The 26,690-nt window shown below is 41.1% G+C and overlaps 1 protein-coding gene across 12 annotated transcripts in view; it reads right to left on the reverse strand.

The window, feature by feature from the left end:
* Nucleotides 1-1,950: 1,950 nt before the first annotated feature.
* ACSL6 (acyl-CoA synthetase long chain family member 6) overlaps nt 1,951-26,690 on the reverse strand; it is a 265,818-nt gene continuing 241,078 nt past the window's right edge. For 9 of the 12 annotated variants that reach the window (XM_069970919.1, XM_069970832.1, XM_069970938.1 and 6 more), the window contains exons 11-21: nt 24,513-24,590; nt 21,988-22,122; nt 18,101-18,235; nt 13,545-13,640; nt 12,215-12,287; nt 10,776-10,864; nt 9,833-9,949; nt 8,617-8,760; nt 6,958-7,059; nt 5,936-6,007; nt 1,951-2,558 (exon numbers count right to left, since the gene is read on the reverse strand). In XM_069970919.1, coding sequence (XP_069827020.1) covers nt 2,418-2,558; nt 5,936-6,007; nt 6,958-7,059; nt 8,617-8,760; nt 9,833-9,949; nt 10,776-10,864; nt 12,215-12,287; nt 13,545-13,640; nt 18,101-18,235; nt 21,988-22,122; nt 24,513-24,590 — 1,182 coding nt within the window. In that variant the 3' untranslated portion in view covers nt 1,951-2,417. Of the gene's footprint in view, nt 2,559-3,254; nt 3,301-5,935; nt 6,008-6,957; nt 7,060-8,616; nt 8,761-9,832; nt 9,950-10,775; nt 10,865-12,214; nt 12,288-13,544; nt 13,641-18,100; nt 18,236-21,987; nt 22,123-24,512; nt 24,591-24,653; nt 24,732-26,690 lie in introns of all 12 variants that reach the window. The other 3 variants (XM_069970851.1, XM_069970841.1, XM_069970860.1) reach the window with 3 other exon arrangements.

Consider the following 26,690-nt stretch of genomic DNA (forward strand, 5'->3'; position numbering starts at 1 on the left):
CCTTGATGATCATTTTCTGACGCTCCAGGCCTGATGGTATCGTGCTCTTCCCGGTACCCCTGGTGGCAGTGGGAACCAAGGTAATAAGTGAGGGGTTAGTGTTACCTGTTCTGTGGGCTAACGGTAAGCCCCGTCTCAGTAATGGATGCCATCTATTAGACAGCTTCCACTACTAAGCCAAAAATAAGTAAGAAAAAAAACACAACAACTTTATAAAGATCTTTAGAGAATGAAAACATCCCAGAGAACCCTTGTTGACCATTTTATTATATAAAAAAGTAATAATCTTCTTTCCAAAGTAGTTAGGTCGTAACAGTGATGCCACATGATTAGCTATACAAAGGGGCCCACTGAGGTTCTGTCTCCCAGGGGCCCAGAAGTGCTTGGAGCTAGCCCTGGTTGCTCCTTTCTGCTGATTCCCACGATCGACGCTGGTTTCTTCATGGGCGCTTTGACCCGCTCTATGCAGTGGAGGCTGGTAACATAATAATATCCCCTGGGTGACGCGCCCCCAAAAGAATCAAGTGTGGCCATGTGACTTAGGGGAAGGGAAACACTGGGGGCACTGGGCTCGTCTCCACTGCATTATTATAAAATAATCCTGAAATCTTTCAGTTTCCATTCTTACCATTTGTATCTGAACCACCATCAACAGACATGACATGATTGAAACCTTTAAGTATGTTAAAGGACTAAATAAGGTTCAGGAGGGAAGTGTTTTTAGTAAAAGAACTGAGCTCAAGAACAAGAGGACACAGTGAGAGATTAGTTGGGGGAAAGATCAGAAGCAACGTGAGAAAATATTAATTTACTGAAAGAGTAGTAGATACCTGGAACAAACTTCCAGCAGAGGTGGTTGGAAAATCTACAATAACAGAATTTAAACCTGCCTAAGATAAACATATATCTATCCTAAGATAATGAGAAAGAAAATACTAAAAGGGCAGACTAGATGGACCCAGTGGTCTTTTTCTGCCGACAATCTTCTATGTTTCTATGTAACAGATGATGTTGGCGGTGATAGGGTTCAACCGTGAACCCCTTTGTTCAGAAAGAGATAAGCCACAATTAAAGCACTTTCGCTGTGGCTTACCGCTTCCCTTGGCCATGCTGAATGCTCCTGTGTTTGGGGAGGACAGGCAGCAGGCAGGAGATTTAACTGATTCGGCCGTCAGTTATGTAAGGCGTATGGCCACCCACAAAATAAACTGAGACATCTTGTTGTGTCTGTGTTCATAAGAGGAGGCTGCTGAAAAATTATCTGGATCAGGATTACAGCGCCAGGTGCCACCAGTAGATAGATAGTAGATGGAAGTCAATAGCAGCCTCCTAAATCATATCACTAAATGCTATTGAGGAAGAACTCCAGCCAAATGGAAAAATCCAGGGTGGGCAGCAGTGGGTGGGAAAAATAATAAAGAGGTGATACCTGTCCCCGTGCCCACACAGCTGCAGCATCACCACTGACTGTCAGCCCTTCAGTCTACACGACCCAGAAGGAACTAACCGCTCAGCCAGTCAGCAACTGCAGAGGTTTCTCGCCCCAGTCAATGACTGGCTGAGCAAGCATTTGTAAGCCGAGCTGTGACATCTCATCACCGGGAGCTACAAGAGACCTGCGGGTGACCATGAGCAGTGGCATCAGGGCAGGTAAGTATAAATTCTTTATTGTGTTCCCAACACCCCCTGCCCTCCCTGATATTTTTTTTACATTTTCCCAGAATTCTCCTTCAAATCCACTCAGGCAAAATATATATATTTAGAAAAAAAAGTACAATGTTCAAAAAATAAATAATTAAAAAAAAAAAAAAAAAAAAATCATTAAAAAAAAAACTTAGAAATAAAATAACATATTTCAGTGCCTGGTTCTGATTAGTAAAAGAAAATCTAGGCACCACATGTCCCTTAAATAAACACAGTAAGTAAATCTGTAAATTATACCATTATAGTTGTTTTATTGAAAATTATTAATTTTTTGAAATCTTTAAACATTTTACACAGCTTGCGCAATATGTACCGCTATATAAAAAGGACACAGCTGTCCTTGCAATCCAGAAACAGGTCAATGTTCTGTCTTTTTATGGTTCGTGCACTTATTAAACAGTAGTTTAATTCTAAAATATTTTCTGTGCTTAAAAACAAAGTGTCCTTATTGAAGCTGTGCTGGCATCCTGTACTATCAGTATTAGCCTTCAGTCTGCTGCTGTACAGTACATGCTAGTAACGTAACAGAAAAATAGTAACTGGTTAATTTAACCTCTGTTGTCTTTCATTGCTTTTATGCATTCCAAGCACTTTGACGATAACTGGGTTAAAGAAAAGAAATCCAAAAAGAAGGGGGGAAAAGTATCCACATATTGGTAGGACTTCCGCAGGATTGCGGACAGTTTGCAGGAAGTTTGACCGTCCACAGTTTGTCAGACAGAAACCGTGGCGTAAAGCTCCTCAATCTCTTGTTTGAAGAAGTCTCTGAGTTCACGTCTTTTTGCCTTGAGTGTTGGCGTCAGCAAACCGTTTTGTACAGTGAACATCTCTTTATGGATATGAATTGCTTTGACCTGCAAAAAAAAAAGGTACATTTTGAAAAAAATAAAAAATTGCGCATAAAGGAGGCGGAAAATGGGGATAAGGAAATGGATAAAATGGTAGCATACATTAAAGTGTACCTTTCAATGTTTTTTTAAAACCTGCATGTCTTTATTAGATTGATGTAATGGCTGCGGTGGCGGCATCCTGAACTCTGGGCCACCGCTGCACCGGCTCCTATGCCTTGATGGAGACAAGAGGCCGTATGCTGGGGCCCAGGGCAGCCTCCTCGTCGGAGCCTTACCTTTTCCCACTACTGCTCCACCTCTTAGAGCACGAGCACACCGCAGATTCAAAGGGGCAGTATGCCCTTAATTGGTTAATTGCACAAAGCACTTTCCTATAAATTGTTGACCCTGTCCTGACACCCCCTCCCCCCCTTTTGGAGCTTCTACATGCTAATTAGAGATGAGCGAACCGGGTTCGGGTTCGACTCCATCCGAACCCGAACTTTTGGCATTTGGTTAGCGGGGGCTGCTGAACTTGGATAAAGCTCTAAGGTTGTCTGGAAAACATGGATACAGCCAATGACGAGACATAGTGGTGCTGAGCTGAATCAGCTCGGTTTTGCTGAGCTAGGCTTACACATGTCTCCAAAGACTATCCAAGTCCTGGAGACTTGTGAAAGCTTAGTGGGAGACAGTGTAAGGAGAATAAAGTATACTTACTGCTGACCAAGGCCCTGAGCACCCGACTGGCAACAAGCTGACAGAACTACAGGGACACAAAGGGGGTAAACTTCAAAAGTAAGCAATTTTGCTACTGCAAAACATTTTTAAAGTTGCTTCCTTTTGCGTCCCCCATAACCTCTAACAAAAGTTAGGGGATGGGAATACCCCTTTAAGCAGTAGACTACTATAGATTACATGTAGGAAGAGGGGTTATTAATGAATTGGCTTTGCAAGGTGCTATGTGGACATACAGCAGTAGTAGTTTGACAAAGCCACATGAAACACGTGTAGGGTGAGTAGATGAGTTAGAACATTGATTATATGAATCTAGATCTTTGGCTGTGTATTTCTTTTGCTCAAAAAGGTTATTTTTACCTATTTTTAGTTGTGAGCGTCCAGTTATAGCTTACAAGTGAGATCCTGTCAGATCAATTGAAACTAATGCAGTGTCCCAGAACAGCCCTTCTTATGGTCACACTTTTATTATAACCAGTTCTGTTCTGGAAAGCTATGGTCCACTGCAAACTGCGTGTATTGTGTCACCCCTGCAGTATTCAAGTCTGCTATTTCATTCATTTATTGCATGTATATTCAGGTATCAGTGCCTAATGGTATTATGTCGCCCCCTAGTGTTCAAGTATGGTACTTCTCATGTATATTTCTCTGTATATGCCTAATGGTGTGATGATGCAATGGCTGGATGTCACGTGACTGTGCCCTGCTTCCATGGTAACACCAATGGTCATCGAGCTTTTGGCTGGGGTTACCATGTGACTTTCTGTTCTACCTGAGTCTTGTTCTCCACCTTCAGGAGACAAGTTCTGTGTTTGTCCTCTCTCCCTGCTAAGAGAGAGGCCTGCGTGTGCTCTGCTGCTCCAGTCCACTGGCTGTGTTCCTGTCTCAAGTCTCAAGATTCTCATCTGGGTGTCGATTCTTCAGTCATTCTTCAGTTCCTCTCATCATCATCATCATCTTCTCTAATCATCAACAGCAAGTATTTCATTCAAGTCTCATTCCACCCAGCATCTCAACTTCAGTTTCACTACTACTCCCATCATTCAGCACGCTACTCTCACAGCCTATTGCAGCATCACCCATTACTCTGCTTTATCCAAGATTGCCTTATTCCCGGTTGCATCCGGAGAGACTGTTGCTACTAGTTACCACCGTTACAATAAATATACAACTACCGTTGTTTCTGAACCTTGGCATTGGTGTGATAATTGGTGCCCTGACTAAGGACAACGAAAAATCGCATGCCCAGTATTCCCGCATGGTCAGGAGCCCGGTTTCCAGCTGTATCACCCTCGTGCCTACACCGTGACCACATTATCCTACAGCTGCCCCGGTTCCTGCCTGTTAGCACCATCTATACTGCGGAGTGGCCCCTAGGGGCCAGTGCATCGCACTAACTATACTCATTCTTTTCTTTGGACTGCTTCACTTTTATCTATATTTATCATTGTATATTAAAACTATTGTGCCATCTAGTGGTAGAGCTGTATACTCACACATATTCAGTATGTCTATAGCCCAATATGTGCTGTACATCATATAAACTATATGAATTGATGAATATATGTCCTCTCAGTGATTCTTTTGTGTTTAGCACTGCTTTTGTTCCTTTTTAATATATATATTTTTTTAATTTGGATTTAATAAATAAAATACTGTTCATAGTAATACTTGTCCTGCATCTCTTTGTTTGATCCAGATTGGATCTTTGTTTTTTTTAAAGACAGAAGTCCCCTAATAACAAGGATAAATATTTGTTATTTGTTATTTGTTTTCATACAAAGTTGCCCCTTTCCGAATTTTGTCAGGAGAATTGATATAATGGAGAGGTTATTGTGGCTCCAAATCACCAAGTACAACAATGAGCATACAAATAAATATACAGTAAATAAATAAACCGCCAGAATTCAAGCAAGTTAGACTTAGTAGTTTAAAAAAAACACAGGCATTTTCAGGCACATTAATAATAAGGATAGGCCCTCAGTATCAGATCACTTGAATGAGATCAGCTGCAATACCATGCACCATCAAATGTATACAGCCTAGCCTGGTAAGCAGTAAAGAGGCTGTAGCATTGTGTTCAATGGGACTTATGCTCTGTTATTCACACTGCAGAAATTGTGTAGAATGTTCCACCATGGATCTGCTTTCCGCCCAAAGAATTGATATGTCAATTCTTTAGGTGGATTCCGCTACAGAAATGCTTTGTATTTCAACTATAGGCTATGTTCACACAACATTTTTGCAGCTCCATTTGAAATTACGTCTGTCATTTTGAGTCTAAAATAACGGACGTCATTTAGCTGTCTGGCCCTCCCTTAGTGCAATAACGGCTGTTGGTACATTATCTCTATTTTTGACGTTGTGTAAACATAACCAAACGCTGGAATTCTGCCCCAATTCCACCAGAGCTGAAGAAGAGGAAATTTCAAGCAGAAAAATTTCCTCTTCAATTCCTCACCTATTCCTCAGTGTTAACATACCCTGAAGGGGCATTCACACGCTCAGTAGATCACGGATGCTACGCAGCGTGAAGCTGTGTGTTGGCATTGGGAACTCCCAGCATCAGGTATTATGATGTCAGGAGCTTGGACCCTGTTCAAATCTTCCTGCTATTGTACTGACACAGTCACACGGCCACACAGCTTTTTAGTATAAATTACCTGCTCAAATGAATGGAGTCCACTTTCTTTTCCAAGTCTCACCATATCAGCCATAATTGCTTTTTTAAGTTCCTAAAGAAGAGAACAGTCAACATATTACTACAATGTAAGTTTTCAAGTTATACAAATTTTTAATTGGAGAAAAGCTGATTTTAGCGAAATCTTTCCTAACTTAATGGTATCAGGGTTTTTTTTTTTTTGTTTTTTTTTACTTTTAACCATCTGTATAGCTACTTTCAGAAGAGGGATCTGCTCCTAATCTGTACTTTTATGTTCATACACCGTAAAATAAAGGTAAAACACAGACTTAATTTTGAGGTTATTTTGGCGGTATTCATCTTTTATTTTATTGTGTGTGAACATAGTCTATGGCTATGGGGCACATGTGACACAGTCAAGGATCACTGTGTCACATGCCTGCAAAGCAGATAATAAAAGTTAATTTGGAATTTTAAGGTCTTTTGTGGACCAATACATTAAGGCTGTGTTTACAGCGAAAGATTTATCTCACAGATTATTAAAGCCAAAAGAAAGATTGAGATTTGTCCTCTTTTCAAATCTGTGTAAACACACCCTAGAGTCACATCCATCAATGTCTGCCCCTAGCTCAAACTTGCAAGTTTTTTTCCCAAGGCAACCCCCCCCCCCCCCCACACACACACACACACACATGCAACTGCACGCTTTTTTGAAGTTTTGCACCTTGTGCACCATATGGGCAGAGAGATGGCAGGTCACAACAGTGTGTGCAGAGGCATGTCCTCCTTGTGCACAAAATATATCAATTTTACACTTGATTAGCCAAAAAAAAAACGGTTTAAAATCTATGTCATCTCCAAGCGGGCGTACATTTTTTAGCCTGTTGTCCAGAAGCCTCCTCATAAATTAAGCCCCAGGAAACTAGTACAATTTTAAATTAGCTATGCTTACAAAAAAATCATACATTGATAAATGTGCCACTAAAAGTTGTTCTGCAATCTTCTTTAGCATAGTTAATATTTTTTTCTGTGTTCATTTCATACCAGACTATTGCATAGTTCTGTAAATGTTCCTTCAAAACCTTTCTTCTTTGCCCATCCTGGCATCACTTCGGCATCAGGAACAACAATGCCAACTAAAAAAGCCTAGTGAACAAAAGAAACAAAAATCTGTAAACATATTTATTTATTTACTTATTTAATACAAAGGGGGACATTTATGAAAACTGCCTGCCTCTTAATGAAACTGGCCTGACCTACTGAGCAGGTGTAGATTTTTGCCATGCTTTTTGCCTACGAGCAAAAGTAAATCATGGTAAATCTGGTGTGAGAGGAGGCCAGACCTCCTCCCCACCTTGACATGCTTGGCCATCGGGCGAGCAGGAGATATGGCTGGTGTACGCCAGAGAGAAGGGGCGAATCTGAACCTTCTCCCTAAATGTCCCCCAAAATGTTTACTTTTCAACTTCGCATTCTAAAATATATTCCTAAAGTATAACTGCTTCATTTTTGCTTCATAGCTGCCTAAAAGAAATTATCCCCAAAAATGAATAATAAGAAATCAGGTTCTGAAGTAATACACCTCTTTATTCTCACATCATTCAAAGCTCTCCAGTGTGAGTTCATTTCAGTCTAGCTTGTTAACCTAGTAACCCAAGCTCAGGTTTTCTGTCTGGGGATTGAAGTGCATCACATGGCTTCCAGCAACCTCAGCCAATCAGGGCTGAGCAAGCTGGAAGCCATGTGATGCGCTCCAGCCAATGAAAAGGCTGCTGGTGCGCATGTGCACCAGCAGCCTTTTCCGTCCCATTCATTCTCTATGAAGACACCGAGGAGGAAGAAGACCCGGACCGCCCCCCGGCTCTGACGTCGTCGTCACCAGATGCCGCCTGGGAGAAGAGGACCGTGACGATCGTAATAGGTAATGTATATATTCTTTAACTTCCGGGCGGGGGGTCGGGGGTCCGAAAGTGGGGGAAGGGGGCCAGACCGGGTATTTAACCACATTACAAAGTTATATAACTTTGTAATGTGTGTTAAATAAGCTAAAAAAAAATTTCGTCGGAGTTGTCCTTTAATTTTCTTTTGATTTTCTTTTCCACTAATTTATCCCTTGTATTTACTATTTTGCCTGATATTTTTTCCTGTGTATATGTAAGGACAGAGAAACAAGACAGTGTTTACTGATGGGTAGAAGGGAATCCTCTGCTCCAGCTAAAGATACCTTCTATTTATAGCAGAAGGCTGAAGCAGGTGGCTGAAGAAGTTGGCTTATAGACAGCTAACTGCTGCTACTTATAGACTGCTAACTAGCCTCGGCTGGTGGGAAACCTCTTCGATAATCACAACTTTCTTGGTAGTTCCAGCGCTCAGGGACGGCCCCTCTGTGACGCTAATGGCTCTTATATGTCAATGCTCCTGGGGAGGCGTGATTAACAAAGAGTTTTCCCACCATCCATAACTAGTTAGCAGCTGAGGACTACCCCCATGCCTACATAGGTAAGACTTTATAAGTATGTTTTCGGGCCATATAAATAATGCTTAAAATCCATTACTTATATGCCTGGAAACAGTGCTCGGGGCCATGTATTTATAGCTGCAGGGGCAATTTTGTAGTGATTGGTTCCCTTTAATTTAATATGGTTTGATTCTAAATTCCTGATGGCAATAAACATAATGAATTATGCTAATGATTGCACTTACCTGTAGACTGTCCCCATGGACATATATTTGCGACACAGGTTCACTGCGTATATAAATATTCTCAATTTTCTCTGGTGCGATGTACTCTCCTTGTGCAAGTTTAAAAATATGCTTTTTCCGGTCTATAATCTTAAGTGTACCACTCTGAATTCAGGAGAAAAAATAGATAACATTAGGCTTCTTATTACATATTAAGGCCGGGTTCACACTACGTATGAGAACAGCTGGTGTTAATGAAGATGATCCTCATTTCTGCTGAATTCAAATGCAGGCACACCCGTTTTGACAGTGGCATCTAAATGGTTAAATAGTCAGCACAGAGATCGCTCAATGCTGGACGGTCCCTGTAGCTGAAAACAGCAGGAGCAAATGGGTATGGAGCAGGTTTCCATCATAAGCCCTCTCAATACCTCCTTAACAGCAAAATCACACACATGTACATGTAAGGGGTTAATTCTGTCCCTTTTACTTTAAAGGAACTGAACTTCAAAGCTGCACACGTACAGAGGCCAAAGTGGCGTTGTTCTGGGAGAAAACAGCTATGTTTTTTTTTTCTAATCCTGCATAAACCCTTTAAAGGAGTACTTTAGATGGGAGATGTTTTTTTAAATATGGCCGGGAAGGGGTTGGATGTAAACAATGACGTCCGCTTACCTCCTCGGCTCCAGCACTGAGGCCGGCATCCAGCTGCTCCTGTCCCTGATCGCTTCCTGGTCTGAGACTGGCCTTGAGACGTGATTTTAAAGGCCCACTCAGCCAGTCAGCAGCTGTAGCAAGGTCCCACCTCTTCTGCTGACTGTGTGAATGAGCCTGAAATGTCACATCTCAAGCCCAGTCTCAAACCGGGAAGCAGGCAGGGGACCAGGGACCAGAGCAGCAACAGAGGTAAGTGTGGACCTCATTGTTTATACAGTATCTACCCCCTCCCTGGTCATAGTTAAAAATGTCTCCTACCTAGGGTACCCTTTTAACTTGACTGGGCAGGTGGAACCCTGGGTAAGAAGATTAGATACTTTTAAGACTTTTGTATACACATATACTTCCCACTGCCAGCCATATTCATACATCATGATTTAATGTAGATTTTTTTTTTTTATGAAAGACATGAATGCCATCAAAAGAAAATGTGATGCCACCTTGTATGAATCAAGTCTGATAAATTAAACTAGAAGAAAATACAAGTGTCACTAAAATATTTGGAAAAACAAAAAGTTACCGGTAACCACTTTCCAATGTCTCCAGTGTAAAGCCAGCCATCCTCATCTAAAGCTTCTGCAGTTTTTTCTTTGTCTTTAAGGTAGCCTTTAAATACATTGGGTCCTTTTACACATATCTGAAAGAAAAACAATGGCAATGGCGAAAACAGCAGAACTTTGAAGGCTCATGGGCTGCTTATAGAATCCATAGACAGCTGGATTGCCCTCCTTGGAGAGTTGAGCAGGAATGAATGGGTACAGTGGTAAGCTGAGAATAACTTCTTCTTTCATTTTATCAGTGGGGGTCTTAACAACTGTCCCTCCCCTGAAGAAAACTCCTTAAATTCATTAAAATAAATTGTACAGACAGTCAAGACATTTCCATTGGTGGCCTTTCCTCAGGATAGGCCATCAATATCTGATTGGTTAGGGCCTGACAGTGGCAGTGTCCTGCCTCAGCTGCTGATTGGCTGAGCGGTGATAATTAAGAAAGAAGATCTGAGCGGTGAGTATAATTCCCTCAACCCCCACTATATAGTTACTTAAAGTGTCACTGTCGTTTGGGAAAACTTTTGACATGTCGTAGTGTTCAGACCAGGACCAATCAAAACTTTTGACATGTCATGGTTGCAAATTTTGAAGCTCATCTCTAGCAGCCAGTATCTTTCCAAACCAGTCCGAACTTTGCAAAAAGTTCCATTTAGTAGCAAATGAATTTTTTAGTTTGGAATGATTCTGGGTTCGGGAGGCTCGGCTGGCTTATCACTAGTCAGCACCTTGGGTTGGGTCTGGGTGCTGACTGATTCCATTCAGCCTTTTAAATTAGACAATTTGAGTTGAAAGTAGCAACCACATAACAAAAAACATTTCTAAGTGCTTTTCAATACTAAAAACTATTTGAATTTGGTTTATATGTATTCTTAGGTCAGTGGCAATTAGGACTGCATATAGCATAGTACATACCTCCCCTTCTCCTTTTGAAGCAAAATAATTCATTTCCTCCACATCAACTAGTTTGATATAGTTACATGGTAGTGGAGCCCCCACATGTCCTGCAAATGACATGCAAGTACTCTAGTGAACTGGGTAACATACACATTACATATAATCCTTGGTAACTAATGTAAAAAAACAATCAGTGCTGTTTGCTATGTCTCAGCGATGGCACTGGCTGATTTCCTGTTCCTGGTATACGGTGCTTAGTACCTACCAAAATTAGTCCAAGAAAGGACAACCAGCAAACGTGCACCAAGGTCATTGATGCGCTCATTGATGTGTATGCAGAGTGAAATCTATCTCATCGCTTCTGATTCCACTAAATAGCTACAGTAGCAAAAATTGCTGAAAAATTTAATCTGCCATTTTTATGGCATGAGTTGGAGACATAAGTGGATAGAATAAAAGGCAATGAAATCAAACATAACAGAGTTTTTAAGAAGATGACTTTCTGATAAGGTATTAAATCATCTTTTTTTCTATCAGGCTCAGGGATTCCCCACCCCTTACTGTCCTGCTCAATTAATATACAGGGCTTGGCTTACAAATTCTCAAAATTCTGCGTGTCACAGTTGGTAAGTACAGCACACACAGGATTCAGCACTGTAAGCTCAGCTCTGTGCATACCAGCAGCAACACAATTTGGAAACAGGGCTATGCGCTTTAAGCCAAGCTCAGTACATTAATCAACCAGGCCAGGGAGGGTAAGGAAGAGGCATGCTGCTGTGACTCGGCAATGTCTTTATGGCAGTTCAGTTGCAAAGATAAAATGATTTTAGGACTGTGAAAATAGCCATCAATCAAGAGAAAGGTATGTTTTTCACTCCCTAATAACCACCCGCTGTTGTCTGCAGCTTCATACCTGGTGTTTTGCTTACATATTCCCTTTAATTAATCTGTTACTAATGTCTTGGAGCCACACACCACATGATACCCTTAGATGTCTTGTGGAGTCCATGCCTCAATGGGTCATTGCTCCTTTGAAAGCATACAGGAGACGTTCATATTTTTTGCCAGGTTTTAATGTTATGGCTTATTAGTGTAAATCAATATATTTACTTTTTCATCTCAGAATGATTAAAGGATTCAATAAGAAGAATAAATTCACTGGATCGAGCAAATTCGGAAATGTATTTATCCACTTTATTTCTTGCATATTAAATGCCAACGTATTTCTGGTGCAGCTCCGGCACCCTTACTCATGACTTGAGTGCTCAGCCAAGGGTGCCATAGCTGCACCAGAAACGTGTTAGCGTTAATACCTGAGGGTGTGCGAATTCACTGGATCCAGTGAATTTATCCTCAATTCCTGCACCATATTGAAATGAGGATCCGTGCAAGTGGAGATCTAAATGGTAAGCTGGACTTCTTCCTCTTTACTAAAGGATTCAATAAACAGGTCCCACCTGAGGTCCAGTCTCCAGGGGTGGTGAATGTGCACCCAGCTGTGCATTCTGTCTGTCCATATCCTTCATAAACCTGTTACATAGATAATCGAAGAACATTAATAAATTTCCAAATGTAGCTATTGGTTATCAGTAAAATAAAAAAACATGGCTGTTGAGTTTGTCTCTTGCACACCTTTTCTCACTGAAGCAGTGACACCTTCTCACAGTGGACACAGCAGTGCACCAATCACACTGTATTGACAAGTCAGCATTAATCTCTTGATGGCTAGAATCAGGGCTGTAGTAGAATTTATGGGCCACCATAGCATAAAAAGATGAACACCAATGACCAAATGACAGGAAATTAAAACTAGTGTTAGTAACAAAAGTAAAGTCTGGGTAATAGTGCCATGTATCGAAGAACCCACAGTAAATAGTCGATAGCTACCAACATATTATTTCCTACATAAATTTACAATGTTCTTGCAGCTAAGTGGGCCCCATTCAACCTCCAGGCCCCAAAGCAGCTGCTAGAGCTAATTTTCTGCCCATGACTGGGACAGGACTTCATGTCATTTAAATGCAACACTTTCCGCTTTTGTGTCTCCGATAATGCACAATGCTTTCTAAGAAAACCTTCTGTTCCTGTATCTCTGGTAATATTACACTGAAAGAAAGATACCTTCCTTGAAAACCCCATCCCAGCTCATTATTTTGGACCCATCTCTGCAAGCTTTAATACATGGACTCTGAATATGTTAATTTTACCTTCTACCTTTACAACTATCATTATCCCATGTAGAACTGGCTGCCTTCAGGAATAAAAGAAACTGCAGTCTGGCAATGCAAATATGATTCTTTTATATATTTTTATTTATTTTTCACATTTAGAACTCACACAGCAAAAACTGCACTGCAAAAACAAAATGATCTTGCACTCGGTGGTTTTGCTGTGTAGTAATTGCCCATGTGGCACACTAGGAATGTGTTGACCCAGCTTAATGGCCCATGGACACTAAATGACTGCCAATAAATTATTGCAGAGTGGCACATTGTTTTCTACTATAGGGTTACACACACTGTTGTATTAGCACTGTTTAATACCCAACAACCTTGCATGATTGTATAATTATGATAAATAGTAGAAATTAAGAAGTAAAGAAGAAAAGGTAGGATGAGGCTAAACAGGCAAGGCAGATAAAAAAAAAAACTATAGTTAAGAAAAGAAAACACTGGTGTGTGCCATTTACTATGAGATCTATTTAGGAGCCATGTGTACAATGGTTCTGATATGTACTAGTTTGACAATAAAGCTTTCTTTGCAGCAAGATAAACTGTCTTCCCTTACCTGACAGCCCAGGGCTGCCCGTAAAAATCCCAAGACTGTGGGGGATGCAGGCGCAGCTCCTGTAACAATCATTCTGACACGTCCTCCAAGACTTGCCTGGACACAGGAACCAAAACATCATGTGAATTCATAACATCACAGTTATATTTTACATTGTTTATACCCTGTACTATATCTGTTCCACATGCACTATATGTGCTTTTGAATAAACTCATAGAGTCATAGACTTTACAAGAGCTCTAGATATGCCTAATGGTATGTGGCACCAAGGTGGTTTTCTGGGACTTTTTTTTTATTGGTGGCCTATTCTCAGATACTGACACTCTGTGCCACATACAGAGCAAATGGAGCCAGAAGCCAACAGCACGGTAGGTTGTGTACTGCACAATTTGTGAATATATGATCTGCTGTATAGTGGGCTAATAGACAGATATGTAGAGGCACTGCCATTCTTGTAATAGCTGGGCAGCAGGAATAATAGCCTCCTGGCTACCAACTTACAGGAGATGTAAACTTCAGCTTGAGCCCAAATATGCCAACTCTGATACAGATGTGTTTATTAAGGTGCTAAAGTGCTACAAAAGGAACAAGCAGAGCTTGTCCATAAATGACATTGTTTGCATTGTGTAATGGAAGTACATGAGAATGTATTGTTGGTTTGTTAAAGAAGTAGACCTGAGCTTGTCCACCTCAGTAAAACAAAAAAGAAAAAAAAAAATCTTCAGGTGTCTTATACCACCTAGCTTGTCCATCAATAACCAAATTATTTTGTGTTATGTTGTAAAACAAAATAAAAATAAAGTAATTAGAGATGAGCGAACCGGGTTCGGGTTTGAGTCCATCCGAACCCGAACTTTCGGCATTTGATTAGTTGGGGCTGCTGAAGTTGGATAAAGCTCTAAGGTTGTCTGGAAAACATGGATACAGCCAATGACTATATCCATGATTTCCACATAGCCTTAGGGCTTTATCCAAGTTCAGCAGCCACCGCTAATCAAATGCCGAACGTTCGGGTTCTGATGGACTCGAGCATGCTCCAGGTTCGCTCATCTCTAAAAGTAATCTCTTCAAGTGTCACTTTATATGAACATTCCAAAAGGGGAACCCAGCAAACCAATTCTATTTGCCCCTGCTGACCGGAATCTGCAACGAAGGTCCAACACATATAGGAACTTGGCCTTAATCCGCACAAGATTTTAATTTCTTTATTTTCAGGGTTAAGCAACTTCACAGTGTTTCATGTAAGAAGTTGCTTTAGCAGGGTAAGCGCCTTATTACGCCTTATTAATCTTTAACCTATGTTCACACTGCGTATGATTCCGGCCATAGTGCGAACCGCGAATATACGCACGTAGTTTTGAGGTTGATGCGTTCGCTTGAAAGTATACGATATACGCCCGCACAATGCACACTAGTGCATTGTGCGGGCGTATATCGTATACTTTCAAGCGAACGCATCAACCTCAAAACTACGTGCGTATATTCGCGGTTCGCACGTATGAGCTTACGGCCGGATCGTATACGGCGCCGTGAAAAATGAACACGACCTTTGTTTGAGGACAGAAATGTTCCAACTCACGGCCGTGGATTTCCATGCGGTCCCGTACGAAGTACTTATTTCAGCCAAATTGAACTTGATTTTTCTATCCAAAAGGTTCTGTGTGGTTTACGGGGCTGGGCGAAGATTTCCAAGTAAATGACCTGTTTCAGATCACTTCGAAACAAGCTAGGGAAGCATAACTGTACTACGGGCGTATGTTCGCGGTGCATATGCATCCGGCCGCATGTCGATTTTTCCCAAGCCCGTAGTTTCAGCCGCACATGTACGACGGCGTACGAAATGCGTCCGGACTCGTACGCAGTGTGAACATAGCCTAAATGTGTATGCAGACAACGATCAAACGAGTAATGTAAATCTGTTCATGTGTCATTGATCGCATCTTTTAACCTGATCATAAAATCATAGTTAATTGTTTGTTAATTGTTTGCAAATCTTTCCGTGTATGTACACATCGTTTATTCATCGCTGGGATCAGATGGTGCATAGAGTATGCGAACGATCGTAATTTTCGATTGTAACTAACCACTATCGTTTCATGTATTATGATGAATGATTTCAGGTTGTTCGCAAAAGCGCTCGTTTGTGATCGTTCATTATTAATCTGAGGAAACAAAAGGTCCCTTTGTCTAATAGGACCCTAACCTAATAAATGCCATTCAGAATCTGTGCACAGCCAAATCATATCTACATTGTAATATGAAGTAATCAGCCCCATGCATTACCTGGACTTATCATAGAGATAAGGCTTTGAGTCTGAAACTATTGTTACAGTATCAGCTGGTGTGTTCTTCACGCCGAGATAAGGAATGCATTACCCTGACACTTGTTGCTTTTGTCACTCTCCACATTAAATTTTATCTGGTGCTGCCCTCATGTATTCTGCCTCTTTATAGTTCTAATAAATTATATCTACTGTAATAAAACTTCTGTATAAAACTAAAACTAGAATTTTTGCAAAAGGTGGTATCCTCTGTGATGGTGAAGTATTTATTACATCTACTGCTACAGTATTTATTTTTTATTGTGTGGTTGCACAAGGAAGAAATTTTCATTGGCAAAATATGATTTTCACTTTCAATATTGTGTACGCAGATTCCATAATGTAGGTCCAAAGATTAGCAGTCAGCTGATCGCTGGGATCATATGACACTCATTGCTAGTCAACATCACATCTCCCCATGTAAACAGGGCATGCTTTGTTAACAATGACAAAAGTGAACAGCCACATAAATGATTCAGCAATTGTTGGGTTGTCCCTTCACTCACAGTAATAAAAGCCTCTTATTAATAAGCAGAGATGAACTTGCTCATGTCATCTTCCTGTGAAGCAAGAGCCTAGGGGTCGGTATTCATGATCACAAATGTGGGAACGTGGCCTTAGCCAAAGGAGAGTGTAAAAGTTTTGTTTTGGACGACGTGACCTGCCTTGTGCAGGCAAAACGTGGGAACAGTCATGGCTCCCCAAGCTATAACATTTGATCGCTGAGAGTTTCAAAAGCTGGATAAGTTGATCTCTGGGGTAGGGTTGTTTGTTTTTTATGTTATTGTTATCACTATTTCTATAAAATTTAAGTTGTTTCCTGGCATACTAATCCTGCGTCTGCCACTCCAGATCTTGCTTCTTCTCCGAAAGGGGGGACTAAGGGTCAACAATCTTAGGCTGTCTGTCACTGATTGGCACTTGTTTGTAGGGCCTTCACATGACATAAGTAATAGAGCGTTTGGGCCATACGAATGATGGCTGCATGGTTCATGTGCCCATTTAAAATTATTGTTATTGGTGGCACATCTCCGGATTTTAAGGCCTGCTCAAAAAATGCGACCAGCCAAGGATCGGACGATTTCCCGCTCCTCGGCTTATCGTTGTCACTTTTACATAGGGCGATTATCGGCCTAATGAGTGTTTCTAGCTATGAACCTGGCTTATAATCGGCCCATGTAAAAGGGCCTTAAGTGCAGGTATAATACTGCAATGGTAAGCATGGGGTTTTCTATTGTACGGTAATTATTCAGTAGTGATGTCATGATTGTGCCTGAAAAGGCATCAGTTCCACCCTCTGCGGTGAAGGTCCGACCTCTGCGCCAAAGACTGCGCTTTTGGCAATAATCCATTCCTGGTTTTACTGTGTTCTCTGCTTATGTCATCTGTGTTCTGGTCCATGTTTTCTTAGTTCTCCCTGCACTTTCCTTGCTGTGGTCTGTTCTCTGATTGTTGTCTGCTGTGTTGTGATGGACAGGTCTCCTCACCTCTGGCTTTCTGTGATTTCTTGTGTGTTTCTCCTGCTCCACCTATCAGCTTGGAGTCCGGGACTTCTGATCCCTTATACCTGTGCCTCTCCCTTCACTCAGGGCTCTTGATAGCGTTGTTCAGCTTGTCTGTCAGCTAGATCCTGCCTTTCCTCAGATTGTCTGTATTCCTAGTTCCTGATCCCTTTGCTTGTTTCTTGCCTTTGTCTTTTGGTTTAGTGTTCCTTGCCTTGTCCTCTAGTTACCTGGTTATTGTCTCTGGTTTCTGTTTCACCGTGTACCTTGTTTACTGTCTGTTATTGCGTATAGTTCCTTGTACCTTTTCCTTGTATCTCCGTTCCGTGTTTATTAGTGTTTCTGACCTGGATTTCGTGACCTCGACTTTGCTTGTGAATTCTGATTCTGTACTACTGCTGCCCGTTTGTTGCCAACCTTGCCAGCCGACTATTCTTTATTGTGTTAGTTTGTCTCGTCTTGTTTTGTGTTTGCACTTACTGCAGGGTAGGGAACGCCGCCCAGTTGCGGACGGTCGTTTAGGACCTGCTCTGCAAGTAGGTAGGGACAGTGTGGGGGGTCTTAGCCATAGGGCCCACTTGTCCTGTGTCTTTGTTTTCCCAGGGGCCCTGACAAGTGAGCACTTCATTATTTACTGTTTTGCTTTATTACAGGAACACTGCTGTATGTTATAAAAGGATTTGTACCAGTTCAGGTTCACATAGAAAGCGTCTCTAATTAGTTTAAAGTTTACCTGGACTTTATTAAAAAGTAGTTTGTCCCAAAGGCTATTGTTCCGAATGACTCCTCTTCTAACTTCAGCTTCCTTCCGTTGAGATGCAAATTCAAGGATCCATCTCTTAACTTTTGTGTCTGCTTGACTAAAAATCTAGCACAGAAGAAGATGAAAGACAATTCTATTTCAGAAACAGAGTAAGTATTACAATCATGGGCATTTTCACAAATTCTGACAAACTACAAACAATAGGGGCTTTTGAGGAGAATTTATAAAGCTATTTAATTTTTCAAAAAGTAAAAAAAAATTGAGCAAGTCTCTTCTGCAAAAATTTTAATTTTTGTCATTAATATGCTCCCTACCAATGTTCTTCACTTTTGAGTATTACTTAGCATTCAAGCAAGATCTATGAAATACAACTTTTTAAAATAAGAAAAAAAAAGCCACAACTTTGTTTACGTTGGCTCCAGCCATGAGCATACCTAGCAGCTAAAATGTCCACAAACCATTTAAAACAATTAATATACACATTAGACAGACAATAATTTCAGATTCAAATTTATTATAACACATTCATCACATTGATAAATTAGCCGGACATATGCAAGCTCTCAACAGAATTTTCACATGGAATGTTTAACCCCCCCCCCCCCATTATTCAGGTTACAGAGGCTTCTCAGAGTAAAGGCCCTAATACACGGCCCAATATTAGGAGCAAACGAGCACTGACCAGTCAGAGGGTAAAGCCCTTATTATACGGGGCGATATCCTATAGTTGACATGTTTTGGCATATTACAAGCCTTGTTCACAACTGAGTAACTGAGTTATGAACAAAGTGTGTTATACGCAGAAACGCGTCACCTACAGTTATCTGTTCCTGTACGGTGATCATTTTGCAATAAAGACGTTCCGATATACACTATTCCCATCCTGGGTGCTAGATTTCTTCATTGGTTCTCAGAACAATAGGATAGTTAGATTTAAATAGGGCTAATCCTGTTGTTTGAAGTAGAGATAAGCCACCTTTTACCCAACTTTCCCTGCTGAAAACTTATTGCATTATATGGTTGGGGGAACAAGAGACAGCTATCTAATGTGTAAATCCAGCTCAAGAGTGACACTCAATGGGATCCAAGCCATTGTGTTAGATAGTGCCTTGATTCAGTATGTTTGCAGACTAAATTCAAGAAGCTGTTAGAATGACGACAGCCTTCAATTTGAGAATATGGGTTGACAAGCATGGGGAGAGAGCAGTGGCGAAAATAGGTGGGGGCAGGGGGGGCTGCCGCTCCCGGGCCCACACTGGCAGGGGCCCACTGAGGTCTCAGCTGTAAATGCTGTCTACAAAAGCTATTGCTTTTGCAGACAGCCTTGGCACATGTGTGTAGTGGGCCCCCAGATGCCATCAGGGCCCAGCAAGTGGGGGCCCCCTGCTCCTGGGGGGCTCACTCGGTCACCGGAAGCTGTATGTGGCCGGGAAGAGCTCTCCTCTCTCACTTCCTCCTGCACGGTGCTGCTGCTGACAGCCCCCCCTCTACTGCACTATGCTGAAACGTCCCGTGAGGAAGAGAAAAGAGGGAGGATTGATGGCAGCAGCCGAGGTGTCCTGCCTGTGCATGGCTGCCAGGGACTGAGAAGAGGAGCAGCAGCAGCTCTGACTGACAGTTAGTGTTATTAAAGTGTCTGTCAGGCTGCTGGAATAGGATAGACTGTGTAAGGAGGAAGCACAGGCTCCCCCATCTGATGCTGCAGTCTGGGGATCCCTGTACAGGCAGCAGCTTAGGTCGATTGCTTTATAAGTTTATTCCATTTTCAGCCAATAACTGTGACCCCCCTCCCCAGAGTCCAATCCAGCAATGGTTCTTTTTCTTTCTTTTATTTACCCCCTAATAGCCACATACAGTAAATGTATCACACATGTGCCCCAACAGTGCCAAATCCATAGTGTTCATCTTCTCCCCTTTCCCCCTTAGGGAATGTTCACACTGAGTAATTCAAGGGAATTCTGCCTGTCTCAGCGTGTTATAGCCCATCTATGGGAGAGTGTGCGACATGTCACTTCTTTAAGCGGAGATCGGCAGCAGCGGAGGAGCATGCGCTCTCCCATAGACGGGCTATAATACACTGAGACAGGTGGGATTCCGTGGTGGAAAGTTCTGCTGCAGAATTCCACTTGAATTACTCAGTGCTACCATACCCTAAGAGTGCCTGCAGTCTTTTACCTCCAACCATCTTCGGGTATGGTTCCACTATGGATCAAACACAGAAATTTCAAGCAAAGGTAACACGGCGGACTTAATAGCTATTTTTTGTTCCTATGTGCTGAAATAAATCACTGATTTCACCTTCATATCGGAGTGCCGTTACCTATTTTTTGGACTTCTGTATATTGCACTATTTTCCACAGTGCTGGGGTCGCACCCGTTCTATACCTTATCCGAGTGCCGTGGATTTTTGCTTTATAGATAAATAGATAGATAGGAGATAGATAGATAGATAGATAGATAGGAGACAGATAGATAGATAGATAGATAGATAGATAGATAGATAGATAGATAGGAGATAGATAGATAGGAGATAGATAGATAGATCAATAGGAGATAGATAGATAGATAGATAGATAGATAGATAGATAGATAGATAGATAGATAGATAGATAGAAGATAGATAGATCAATAGTAGATAGATAGATAGATAGGAGATAGATAGATAGATAGATAGATAGATAGATACTGTAGATAGATACTGTAGATAGATAGATGATAGATAGATAGATAGATAGATAGATAGATAGATAGATAGATAGAAAGATAGATAGATAGATAGATAGATAGGAGACAGATAGATAATAGATACATCGATAGATAGATAGATAGATAGATAGATAGATAGATAGGAGATAGGTAGATCGACAGATAGATACTGTAGATAGATAGATGATAGATAGATAGATAGATAGATAGATAGATAGATAGATAGATAGATAGATAGAAAGATAATAGTAGATAGATAGATAGATAGATAGAATAGAAATATGAGGTACATTGATAGATCCGGTAGGAAACAGATATCTAGCAGCTCATGAGAGCTCATCCTAACATGAGAATACAACCAGCTGACATCTTTTACTGTCTAAAAGCTTATTGCATAGCTGCTTTCTTCCAAAAACAGCCCCATACCTGCCCTTAAGCTGTGAGCGGTATTACAACTTTGATCCATTCACTTCAGTGGAACTGAGCCGCAATACCAGAGACAAATTGAGGAGCAGAGTGGTGCTGTGTCTGGGAGAAGGCAGCTATGTTTATTTAGTCTTGGATAACCCCTTTAATTTTTATACGGCTATATATGTGAAATGAGTAATGAGTCACTATGAATAATGTAGCAGAATATACCCTTCATTATTTAGAAAACGTTGCCGTTTGCTGAGGTTCCCTATGGGTAACCTAATCAGTTGGGGCCCACTCAGACTCACTCGCCCCCCCTAGGCTGAACCCCTAGCTACGCCCCTGGGAGAGAGGCTGTGAGCGGTGGCAGGTGGTGGTAGATGGCCTTACTGTCGAGGGGCACCTTACTTTAAGGGTGGGGGTACCTTATTTTCAGGGGGATGCCTTACTTTGGGCTAGTTGATAGACTAGTTGGGGTCTTACTTTAGGGGGATGTCTTATTTTATAATATTGATATGATATGATATAATATTATGCAATGGAAATAACCCATTTAATACAGTGAAGCAGCAATATCTATAGCTCGGAAGAAATGCTGATATGTTTTAGTTATTGATCTCTGGATCATTTGATCCATTGGGAAGCCCATTTCTGCCAATATGTGTTTATGTTTTAATGATCTGTAGAGAAAACCAATTTGCATGAAAGATTACAGTTGCATTTGTGCTGAAGGTACCCACCTTGTCATACATTCTGTTTAATAATCTTGGAACAACTGGGAATATAGTGGGCCGTAAAGTCTTCATGTCATCGGATAGAAGACGAATGTCACCTTGGAAGAACCCAATGCGTCCACCATGGCAATATACTACCGACTGTTAATGTGAGAAAAGATTAAGAGTAAATTCCAAATATTAAAGTTTAATACACACATAATATTAGTAAGCAGTCTGATGTAATGTTATATATGTTCAGATGGATATACTTCTAGCTGATGCTTTGGACTAATCCACTACAAAAGGGTACTCCGAAGGGAAGTTTAGAAATCAATCAAAGTTTTTAAATTTGAATAGCACTTACTAAGGAGGACCTATCTGCCATTGTGTACAAAAAGAGAAGGTGGGAGCTACTAAAAATCTCTAAATGGGATGCTGCCCATGTCCTTTAAACAGAACATATACCAAACAAGACAGAAAGACAAAGAATGGCGCACCCACAATATAATAATGAATAAATTCGATATCTTTATTTTCAAAACACATAAACAAAACAGCAAATGAACATACACTTAAAAACACCTAAAAAACCCAATCCGGGTAAACCATCACAGGGAGTACTCGTAATAATATACGTGTCCCTCCAACCGCAGCCCCAATAACAATAAATATCAGGCCCTATATCCTATCTAAACAAATAAGTCAAAACCCTAACTGTTCAAAATACACATATCCTAAAGTGCACGTGCTCACAAAAATAGCATGAACTAATAAATAAATGAATAAACGACCATGTATGAAATGTAAATACTGAAAATCCTTATAATCCCCCCCCAAAAAATGACCAAGTGCAAAACTTATCCTATCATATCAGAGAGTCAGGGTCGAAACCATAACAGAATGATCGCATGTCACCCAGGGCACTGAGATGGGGCTCCGGTCTGTAACCCTACGCGTATCGTCACCTCACGTGACTTCGTCAGGGGTCTATCTGCCATTGTGCACACTGCACAAACCTTTTATACACAGTTTTTAATTCCTAAAAATGTCCAGTAGCTCCTGCCCACTTCATAAGGATTCCAAAACAACTGCCACTGTTCCAAACATCTACTACTCTTTCAGTAAAGTAATATTTTCTAATGTTGCTTCTGATCTTTCCTTCAACTAACCTCTCACGGTGTCCTCTTGTTCTTGACTTCAGTTTTTTTTATAAAAACATCTCCCTCCTGAACTTATTTAGTCCTTTAACATACAGATGGAGCCAGGGTTAACATGATCCCTGATGCAGCAACTGTGTGCTATGTTAAGTCAATTAGAAAGTTGAGTTAAACACGTCATTGTGATCAAGTTAAGAGAGGCTACATCTGTACTTAAAGGTTTCGATCATGTCCCCCTTTCTCTTCTTTCCTCCAGACTATATCAATTCAAACCCTTAAAGTGTACCTGTTGTTATAACTTTCAAAATCTAAATCAACAGTAGATATGATATAAAGCAAGTTTGCAATATACATTCATTATTTTATTTTTTTAGTTATCATGGAAAACACGGCACTTCCTGTTTTCTGACTCTTTAAAAAAAAAAAAAAAAAAGTAAACAGTCAGAAAACAGAAAGACCGTGTATCCCAGGCCATCTGAGTGCTCACAGAGAGAACGTGGTCATGTGACTTATGGACACATTGAGCGGTGACTCTTTGTACTGCCTGAAATTTCTCTGTTTAGTCAGTTTTTTACAACCAGTCAGAAAAACACAAGCCTTCAGGAGATTGGACCTGGATTTCTGGTAAGGATAGCTTTGTTTTACAGCATGATAACAACAAAATAAAATAATGAATGTAAATTGCAAACTTGCTTTATTTCACATCTACTGTTCATTTCGATTTTGAAAGTTATAGCAACAGGTACACTTAAAGTTTTTTCCTGATGTTTTATGCCTGACACACTCCACCATTTCTCTGTCTTTGGATTTTATCAATATCCTTTTTTAGGTGATGTGTCCAGAACTGGAGCCAGTATTCTTTCAAGATATCAGTTCAGCTCTTTTAAGATTGCAGTTTTTCTGTTGGATGAATTAGTGCAGACAAATATACCCACCAGGCACTGCAGGGTGTAAATGGAGCTGAAAGTAAATCTACTGCTTGTGACTATACCCTAATAAGGTTGCATGATGCTTCAATATCTCAAAATGATGTCACTGCTGTGTGGGGGCAAATAGTTTGATATCAGGATTTTCTAGATTTCAGTATTGCATGTTAAGCTGCAGTCACATTGCTTACAGCAGTAGGTTTTGCTCAGTACAATTTTAATCTTGAATGATTTTGCTGACGGAATTCTTGAAATCAAGTTCATTGAAGATCAACATATAATATGGTAGATATCAATATAAAAAGAATTTTGTGTAACAGTGATTTGACAAAGTTAGTTACCCAGATAATGATTGGTTTTATTAGTAATCTCAGATTTTATTTTAGTCATGACTTTGATCATCTCAGATGATTTCATTGGGTTTTCGGTGAGAGTGTCACTACTTTCACCAACATAAAGACCTTACCTGCACCATTCTCTCAAACATGTGTGCTAAGGGCAAATAGGAAATGTGTACATCCTCAGATGTGGGGGACCACTGACTCTGGAAAGAAAAAAAAACACAGGCAGCCCAACAAGGCCAAGTCAGACCAGGCAAGAGGCTTACCTGTATTACTCTCTCAAACATGTGAGCCAGAGGCAAGAAGGAGATGAGCACATCGTCCTGATTCGGAAATATCACTTTCTGCAGGTGAAGGGCGTGGGAGACAGAAAAGGAGAGAAACACTGACAGGAAGACAACGAGAAAGTCATAAAACAAGAAGAAAATGGCGCAATCAGGGGGAGGGGTTATTAGGAGAAAGAGTCAGGTAGAATAGAGCAGCATACACAGTACAGTGTTAGGCCACACGGTCAATGAAGCTACAGTGTGTTAGCAGGAATAGTAAGAAATTAGGACAACATATACGAGAACACCACAGCACAAAGCACGTCTCTGTCGATGAACTTCTGTGCCGCTGACAAATATTATAACTGCTTGTTTCTTTAACATTTTTAGTTTTATATCATAATAATTATCTGCTGTTGTAAAGTAGCTCGATCTGGAAATGAAAGGATACTTTTCACTATGGTGCTCTGAATGGCCTGCCACTGCAACTGATGCCAAAAAGGTTGCCATGGATATGTCCCATGCCAGCTGAGTTCTGTGCACAAGCCCTATTCTAGCATTAAAGGAGAACTGGGGCTGGGGTGATTTTTGGCTGGGGAGGTGGAGGATAAGATAAATAACATGCTCTCACCTCCCCCACTCAATTGCTGGTGCTGGTATCCCGCAGCTCTGGTCCCCTGGTCCCGGGTGCTTCTGGGTCTGAGGGGGGTCTGGGACGTGACATGTTAGGCCCACTCAGCCAGTCAGTGGCCTTGACGGGACCCTGCTACAGCCGCTGACCAGCTGAACGGGCCTGACAAGTCACGTCCCGGGGCCCCACTCAGACTCAGAAGCGTCTGGGGACCAGGGCTGCGGGATACTGGCACCAGCGATGGAGTTGGGGAGGTGAGAGCATGTTATTTATTTCATTCTCCTGCTCCCTAGCACTCTGCCAAAAATCACCCCAGCGCAGAGTTCTCCTTTAATGCTAGAATAAGGCTTGTGCACAGAACTCAGCTGGCATGGGACGTATCCATGGCAACCTTTTTGGCATCAGTTGCAGTGGCAGGCCATTCGTAGCACAATCCAAAAATCACCCCAGCCCGGAGTTCTCCTTTAATGCATGGAACTTGGCAGGCGTGGTAAAACCCATCTTTTGGCATTGGTTACAATTGCACACCAAGCGGTGCATGGCACCATAGTAAAAAGTACCCTATAACAGAGGTAAAGAAATACAGTTGAAGTGGTATTGATGGTAGTAAAGGATTCAAAGCATGACCCACAGCTGGTTAGCTTAAGTCGGTGAGGTATAATCTTTGGGAAGCCTATAATGTATTATTTAGCTGAATTGAGTATAGACTATATATAAATGGCGCTGACAAGCACAGAAAAACATGATCTGGACTTGAAATAGGTAGTCTTTGTACACCACACACATATTAGTGAGCCTTGAGCGCCTATGACTATGTGGCTGATTAACCTGCAATCGTTCCTTGGACCAGTTTTTGTGTTAGGGTCCTTTTACACACACACAGATGTCTGACAGATTATCTGATTTTTTAAGCCTAAGCCAAGAATGGATTTGAAAAGGGGAAAAATCTCAGTCTTTCCTTAATGACCTGTTCTCTGTTTATAATCTGTTCCTAGCTTTGGCTTTAAAATTCTGTCAATTAATCTGTCAAATATCTGGGTGTATAAAAGGACCCTTAACCACTGTCTACTGGAAACACCACACCTGCTGTTTTGTAGATTCTCTGTCCCATTTGTCTAGTCATCACAATTTGACCATCATGAAAGTAACTTAGATCCCTATTGCCTATACTTCCTGCTACAAAAACCTTAATGTACTGTATTTGATGTATATATTCCACCCGTTGCCATGTGCATGTTGACAAACAAACAAAAAAAAACCCTGTCTTTAAAAAGTCTCTTTTGCTCACAGTTTATCCTTTCAGTACATTCACATAATTAGGGGCTTTTTTTGTTACAGTGGTTCAGTGACAGATTCTAGAGCATTTTACCGATCTGGCTGTAACATAGTAACACGGTTTGTATAGC

Source organism: Dendropsophus ebraccatus, chromosome 1 (assembly GCF_027789765.1).
Source record: "Dendropsophus ebraccatus isolate aDenEbr1 chromosome 1, aDenEbr1.pat, whole genome shotgun sequence".
Lineage (NCBI taxonomy): Eukaryota > Metazoa > Chordata > Amphibia > Anura > Hylidae > Dendropsophus > Dendropsophus ebraccatus.